At 43.0% G+C, this 7,167-nt stretch overlaps 1 protein-coding gene across 2 annotated transcripts; it reads left to right on the plus strand.

Annotated features, from left to right (window-relative positions):
• Positions 1–2,043: 2,043 nt before the first annotated feature.
• On the plus strand, positions 2,044–6,818 carry C7H15orf48 (chromosome 7 C15orf48 homolog). 2 transcript variants are annotated; one of them, XM_047738221.1, is made up of 5 exons: positions 2,044–2,240; positions 2,370–2,431; positions 2,592–2,677; positions 4,294–4,354; positions 6,333–6,817. In XM_047738221.1, exons 2-5 carry the CDS (start codon positions 2,396–2,398, stop codon positions 6,399–6,401), a joined length of 252 nt encoding a protein of 83 aa, XP_047594177.1. In that variant the 5' UTR covers positions 2,044–2,240; positions 2,370–2,395; the 3' UTR covers positions 6,402–6,817. The 2 variants fall into 2 exon arrangements, with proteins under 2 accessions (XP_047594177.1, XP_047594178.1); XM_047738222.1 differs by lacking the exon at positions 2,044–2,240 and having other exon boundaries at positions 2,259–2,431; positions 6,333–6,818.
• The last annotated feature ends 349 nt before the right edge of the window (positions 6,819–7,167 follow it).

Raw genomic sequence — 7,167 nt, forward strand, 5'->3', positions numbered from 1 at the left:
TCTCCAGGTTAATGCCTAGACTGTCACAAAACTATACTGCATTGTTAAAAGAAAGGACATTGGCAAAACAGGGCTCTGAGTTTAAAGTTGTCAGTGGTCAAGGGCTACACACTATAATTTTAATCTGGGGACATGATAGATTTCCTGTAAAATTTCTTTCTCCCTTCCTCCTTCCCCTTCTTTCCCCCTTCATTTTTTCTTCCTTTCCTTCCTGGGAGCACTTATCTTTAATTATTAAAAAATGGGGCTTTTTAAGAAACTTCTGACAAAAGTAATTTTAGAAATCCTGCAGAAGGAGTATTAAAAGGCTCCTTTGATTGTATATAATACAAACCACAGAGAATTAGTGTTGAGTTTTCTTTGAACTGAATAATGAACCTAACCGACCAGAAAATGTCTCCAGTTACAGTGCTGAGGTCACACAGTAAAAACCCTTATCAGAATAAGTGGGTGTGAAGCTATGTTTATTACCTGCCCTGTATAAAACAAAACAAATCCTTGCGAATAATAATTACTAGTTATTAAATGCCTACTACAAGCAAGGCAGAATGCCATGCACTTAACATACATTCTAACAGTTTTTCCAACCTTCTCTTATGCTAGGTTTGTCCCCATTTTACAGATTTATAAGTCGAGACTCATAAGGTTAAGTAGTTTCCTCGAAGTCATTCAGTTGATAAAGTGTGGCAGGGTGGGCTCCAAGTTCATGTCTGTTTCACTGCAAAGCCTATGCCTAGAACTAAAATGGGATGAAACAGATCTGGCCCTGGCCCTTTCCAGAGGACATAAAGAGGTTTGTTCTTTTTTAAGATTTTTTAATCTATGTATTTGTCAGAGAAACAGCACAAGGCAGGGGAAGCTGCAGTTAGACAGAGAAGCAGCCTCCCCACTGAGCAAGGGGCTGATGGAGGACTTGATCCACAACCTGAGCGGCATTCCAGATGTTTCCATTTTAAGGTTAACCCATAGCTTGAACTTCAAAGAGCTTTAAAATAATTGTTTTAAAATAACTATTTTAAAATAACCGAGCTAGTGCTCTTGGCTTAACTGCAGGAGCTGAGAGCGTGGTGCCGAAAGAACAGCCAGTGTTGGGTGCCAGACTCACCTGGGTTCTGATTACATGCCCGCCACTAACTGGCTACGTGACTCGAGTCTCTCGGAGTCTAAATAACAATCGCCTTGCAAAAACGCCAGAAAGATTCAGATCCAGAGTCTGGCACTAGGCCTTGGTTTAACGGAAGGGTTAGCATTTCCGTGTTTTGCAACCTCCTGCATGCTCTGTGCAAGGCAAGGCTGGTAGTTTAGGGGTGAGTTAAAAGGAGACCTCAAGACGAAAGCAAAGACTGTCGTTTCCGAGATGGAAATCTTTCCAAAGCTGCTTCTGTTTCTTCTCCCTCACCTCCTGATTTTTTCCATTTAAAGAAATGGGGGAAGGAGGGGAGTGGAAATTTAAAAATTTTAATGGAACAAATCAACACCATGGGAGTTCTTCTGAAATGGATATTACAATTTAATTATCTCCATATGTGCGCTGCATCACATGCTGGAGCCTTTTTTTTTTAAATGATTTTATTTATTTACTTGAGAGAGCATGAGAGGAGAGAGAGATCAGCGGGAGAAGCAGACTCCCCGCCGAGCAGGGAGTCCGATATGGGACTCGATCCCAGGACTCCAGGATCATGACCTGAGCTGAAGGCAGTTGCTTAACCAACTGAGCCACCCAGGCGCCCCAACATGCTGGAGCTTTTAATGTGATTGGATTGATCTTAATTTACCTGCCTGCACCTGGGAGCCCCACCGTACCCCCGCCCCCCGCTCCGCGGTTCCTTTTCCGGGTTGCCTTTTAGAGGTCCGGGTTTTCACCCAGGCCTTGGCCATCCGAGCTCCGCTTGTTCCCAGGGCCCATTTCCTTGCAGGCCCTGGGCCGGGTCCCAAGCGCCGAAAACGCGGAGCCTCGGCGCTAGCCGGGCGACGGGGAAGGACCACGCCTGGCAGCAGAGGGCGCCAGTGCCCGCTTTCGACTGCGTCGCGTCCGCGGAGAGGATGTCCTACAGGGGGCGCCCGACAGTCGGACGCACAGCGGGGAAAGTCAGCCCCGCACACCCCCAGCCCGTGCGCGTGATTAGAGTGCCTTGGCCCGGCCCATCCTTGGTGATCAGTATATAAGTGCGGACGCTGGGACCCAATTCTGTCTGGGGCGGTTGCGTCGTCCGCGCGGGTGTGGTGGCCCCGCCTCCCAGGTGAGCCTCCGGTGACTTCTGGAGGACGTTGTGGGGAGGACGTTGGCCAGTTGGCCTTCCCCAGGTTGGGTCGGAGTGGCTGAAGTTTTGATCAGTATCTTGAATTTTTTCTTATTTTTTAAATTCTAGATTTGGCGTTGTACACTGAAGTCATCATGAACTTCTTCCAACTCCTGAGGAAAAAGAAGGAAGTAAGTTTTTAAGACCATTGAAATTCTTGACTTAAAACAACTTTTTAAAGATAAAGGTGCAGATTTTGAAGAAAGTATTAAATGATATTTAGTTGTGTTGAATTTCACGTGTTTCACATTGAAACATCGGAATATTTATCCTCCACCTGTTCTCTGTTAGCTTATTCCTTTGGTGCTGATCATGACCACAGCAGCGGGTGGAGCTTTGTCTTTTGCTGTATATTCCCTTCAAAAAACTGATGTGATGTAAGTAGGCATTTATAAAAACGTTTTTAGCAGTGTTAAGTTGACGTTAGTAATGAAATGCATGCTATGGGCGCCTGGGTGACTCAGTGGGTTAAGCCGCTGCCTTCGGCTCAGGTCATGATCTCAGGGTCCTGGGATCGAGTCCCGCATCGGGCTCTCTGCTCAGCAAGAAGCCTGCTTCCCTCTCTCTCTCTGCCTGCCTCTCCGTCTACTTGTGATCTCTCTCTGTCAAATAAATAAATAAAATCTTAAAAAAAAAAAAAAAGAAATGCATGCTATCAGTTTCCTAGCTTTACCTCTAGGATAAGAATGCCAAACATGGGACTAGAAAGCTTTCTGATAACAAGGAGACTGTTAAATTATGATGCTGATAAAATTAGTTTGTTCCTTGTATACCCTTTCATCCATTGGCCCTCTTCCACTTGTGCAGTGAAGTAAAGTGTGATTTTTTTTTAAGTTGTGAAATTTAAAGTTATTAAGTGGTCTTTTGGGTTATTTATCATCAAACTTAAATCGTTATTTTAATGAAATTTTAAAACCACAGTTTATTAGATCTTTCCTAATGTGGTAGAATATCTTAATGTGGTAGAGTATATAGATTGAGTTGTCTACAGTGAACCTAATTTCAGCTCTGTGTAAGAAGATCAGATACCACGGGACCTGGAATATGAGGAAGAGAAAAATTTGAAACTGATCATGACCCAGAGCAGGACTGAAAGGGGGATAAATAAAGCCAGGTCCTGGCAGAGGGGACTTGCACCGTGCAGTTCACCACTTATGGAGTTCAGCCCCAGCCCTTCTGCCTGTCTCAGAAACCAGAGCAAGAATACGGTTGTTGTTTTTTTTTTTATTGCTCTTAGCCTGACACTTCCAAACCCTGACTGCTGCTCTTCAGCTTATGGGAATATTCTCCCATCCCGCCGCCCAACAAAGGGAACACAGAGCTTCTACCCTCAGAGGAACTGGTCCTAAACATTTGAGCCAAATCCTGAGGCTCCTTTACTCAACCTTCCATCAGTTTCAGTGAACTAACTGATTAATGCCTGTTTATCAGTCTGGATCTGTTCTATGATGTCCCAGCATGTTTACAGACCCAGTGTCAGAGTTTATTTAAATTCACTTACATTTAGGGATGTCTGGGTGGCTCAGCTGGTTAAGGGCCTGCCTTCAGCTTAGGTCTTGGGATTGAGTAGTGCATCTGGCTCCTTGCTCAGCAGGGAGCCTGCTTCTCCCTCTGCCTGCTCGGCCTCCTGCTGCCCCTGCTTGTGTGCTCGCTTGCTCTCCCTCTCCTCTCCTCTTTCTGCCAAATAAAATCTTTTAAAAAACAAAAAAATAGGGGCGCCTGGGTGGCTCAGTGGGTTAAAGCCGCTGCCTTCGGCTCAGGTCATGATCCCAGGTCCTGGGTTCGAGCCCCACATCGGGCTTTCTGCTCAGCAGGGAGCCTGCTTCCTCCTCTCTCTCTGCCTGCCTCTCTGCTTACTTGTGATTTCTCTCTGTCAAATAAATAAATTAAAAAAAAAATAAAAAATAAAAAAATAAAAAAAATAAAAAACAAAAAAATAAAAATGTATAAATTCACTTACTTTAGTGTTTAATCAGCTTCCTTTTGTTTTTAGCATTGATCGGAAAAGAAATCCAGAACCTTGGGAAACTGTGGACCCTAATGTACCTAGAAAGGTATTGCTGTATTATAAAGTGGTTTACAGGATGCCTGGGTGGCTCGGTTAACTGTCTGACTTTTGATTTCACTCAGGTCATGATCTCAGGGTCATGGGATTAAGCCCCCATGTTGGGCTCTGCACTCAAAACGGAGTCCGCTCCGACAGAAACGGAGGTTCTGTCCCTCTGCCCCTCCTCCAGCTTGTGCTCTGAGATAAATTTTTTTTTTTTAAGGTGATTTACATTTAGCCTGAGCTTTAACACCCTTGTCAGCAAAATGGATTTAATACCTTTTCACATTTAGAGTGCCATTTAGTGTAGTGGTAAGGGGAGTGCTATGGAGTTGTAGAGATCTAGTTCAAGCCCTTGTTCCATTATTCACAGGTGATTTTGGACAACATGGCCTTTTTGAGGCTCTCAGAATCTCTAAAGTGGGCTCAATAATAGGGCTGTACCTCAGAGTTAAGAGGATTAAAGAATGTAAAATACATAAAAACCTTTAGCATAGTGGTTGGCCCAGAGTACCTACTCAAATGTTAACTTTAAGCATTATTGTAATATTTTATCTCATGCTATCATTTATCTAAAGTTAGTGTAAGGTCTGTTGGGAAAAATAATGAGCTCTGGGAAATAGGAGTGGCCTTTTCTTCAAGCAAAATCAACTAACAGGCACTCATTCTTTGAAGACTAGCAAAAATTTTGTAACATTTTAAATATTTTGGAAGTAAAATACTGAGTCTGTTGGAACGAACACTACTTAATGTCAGTCAGGAAATCTTTTTCTTTTTTTTTTAAAAAACAAAACACTGAAATAGCAGAGTTTGACCTAATGAAGGACATTTAGAATCTTCAAAACCACCAGCATCTCTAAGCAAAATAAGTCAGAGCAAGACAAATACCGTATGATTTCACTCATATGTGGAATTTAAGAAACAAATGAGCAAAGGGGGAAAAAAAGAGGCAAACCAAGAAACGGACTCTTTTTTTTTTTTTTAAAGATTTTATTTATTTTGACAGAGAGAGAGCTATCACAAGTAGGCAGAGAGGCAGGCAGAGAGATAGAGGGAAGCAGGCTCCCCGCTGAGCAGAGAGCCCAATGTGGGGCTCGATCCCAGGACCCTGAGATCATGACCTGAGCTGAAGGCAGAGGCTTTAACCCACTGAGCCACCCAGGCGCCCCAAGAAACGGACTCTTAACTGTAGAGAACAAACTAGGGGTTACCAGAGGGAGCTGGGTGGAGGATGGGGGAAGTAGGTGATGGGGATTAAGAAGAGAACTTGCCATGAGTGCTGAGTAATGCATAGAGTTATTGAATCATGAACTTTGAGTAATGTAGAGAATTGTTGTATGCCTGAATCAAGCATTGTATGTTAATGATAACTGGAATTCAATTTAAAATTAAAAAAAAAAAAAAAAACAGCCAAAACAAACAACAAAAAAACCCTACCTATATCTCCTGGATCCTGTAGCATTAGAAAACATGTGAGGATAAATGAGAACCTCTGAATTCGAGCTTTTTGGAAGTCAAGGACTGTCCACAGCTCTGCCCCTTTTCCCTTATTGCTTAACTTAGATCATTTGTACCTTTGTTGCGTAGTTACAGTGAGGAAGTTTGGTTAAGAGCCTGCTATGTGCCACGCCCCTGTGCTGGAGCATTCTACAGCCACTCACCGGGGTAGACAAACTTTTTGAACTTAAAAGAGTTCACATAAAGCCATGGGGAACTTAAAAACCTAGAACCTGTTACGTGAAAGTGGAAAATACATATGACCTTTCTTTCTGATCCTGTGATACTTGGGAACCCACAAGTTCTTTAGGGCCCACATTACTGTTTTGTGCATGTCTTTAGAGATGGTTCTTTTTTATACCTATTATGGTGATGCGTTTTCCAAAGGGAGTGTGGAGAATCCCAAAAAAGGGACATGAGGATGAAGGACAGATCCTAAAAAAAAAAAAAATTTCCTTTTTTCTTTCTTTCTTTTTTTTTTTTTCAAGCTTCTAACCATCAACCAAGAGTGGAAACCCATTGAAGAATTGCAGAAAGTCAGAAAAGCCACCAAATGACCAGCTTTTGCTTCTTTCTTCCAAAAAATAGTCTATGAATCTAGTGGAAACATTGCTGCACAAACTAGATTATGGATACCCGTGTGCGGAAATGCTTCTACGTTTTTAGGGCTTGATTACATTTTTGGACTCTGGATAGGATTTATAAAGGTATTGTAGCAATAGCCACATAGTTCAAAAATAAGTTTGTGTTTATTTTCTCATTGTAAATTTAATTTGCATATTGAGATGTTTATGTTTATGATGCCTGAATGTTTTCCTAAAAGCATGTAAAGATTTATAACCTGAATTGTCTATAATAAAATACTACTTGTGCGAGATTTTTTAAAGATACATATTCAAATGAAGGAGAATGTCCTTTTATGGGAGAAAAAAACAACATTTTGCAGCATAGAGCTTCATTTTTAAATTAAAACATCGTGCAGGGCACCTGGGTAGCTCAGTGGGTTTTGGCTCTGCCATAGCTCAGGTCATGATCGCAAGATCTTGGGATCAAGGCCCGCATTGGGCGCTCTGCTCAGTAGGGAGCCTGCTTCCCCCTCTGTCTGCCTGCCTCTCTGCCTATTTGTGATTTCTCTGTCAAATAAAATCTTTTAGGGGCGCCTGGGTGGCTCAGCGGGTTGGGCCGCTGCCTTCGGCTCAGGTCATGGTCTCAGGGTCCTGGGATCGAGCCCCGCGTCGGGCTCTCTGCTCGGTGGGGAGCCTGCTTCTTCCTCTCTCTCTGCCTGCCTCTCTGCCTACTTGTGATCTCTCTCTGTCAAATAAA

Source organism: Lutra lutra, chromosome 7, assembly GCF_902655055.1.
Source record: "Lutra lutra chromosome 7, mLutLut1.2, whole genome shotgun sequence".
NCBI classification, from domain to species: Eukaryota; Metazoa; Chordata; class Mammalia; order Carnivora; family Mustelidae; genus Lutra; species Lutra lutra.

Bases quoted from the DNA above. Each gene is read 5' to 3' on its own strand.
- C7H15orf48 (XM_047738221.1), top strand. From the start codon at position 2,396: ATGAACTTCTTCCAACTCCTGAGGAAAAAGAAGGAA. The intron at 2,432-2,591 runs GTAAGTTTTTAA...GTTCTCTGTTAG, and splicing joins TCCTGAGGAAAAAGAAGGAA to CTTATTCCTTTGGTGCTGAT. The intron at 4,355-6,332 runs GTATTGCTGTAT...TTTTTTTTCAAG, and splicing joins ACCCTAATGTACCTAGAAAG to CTTCTAACCATCAACCAAGA.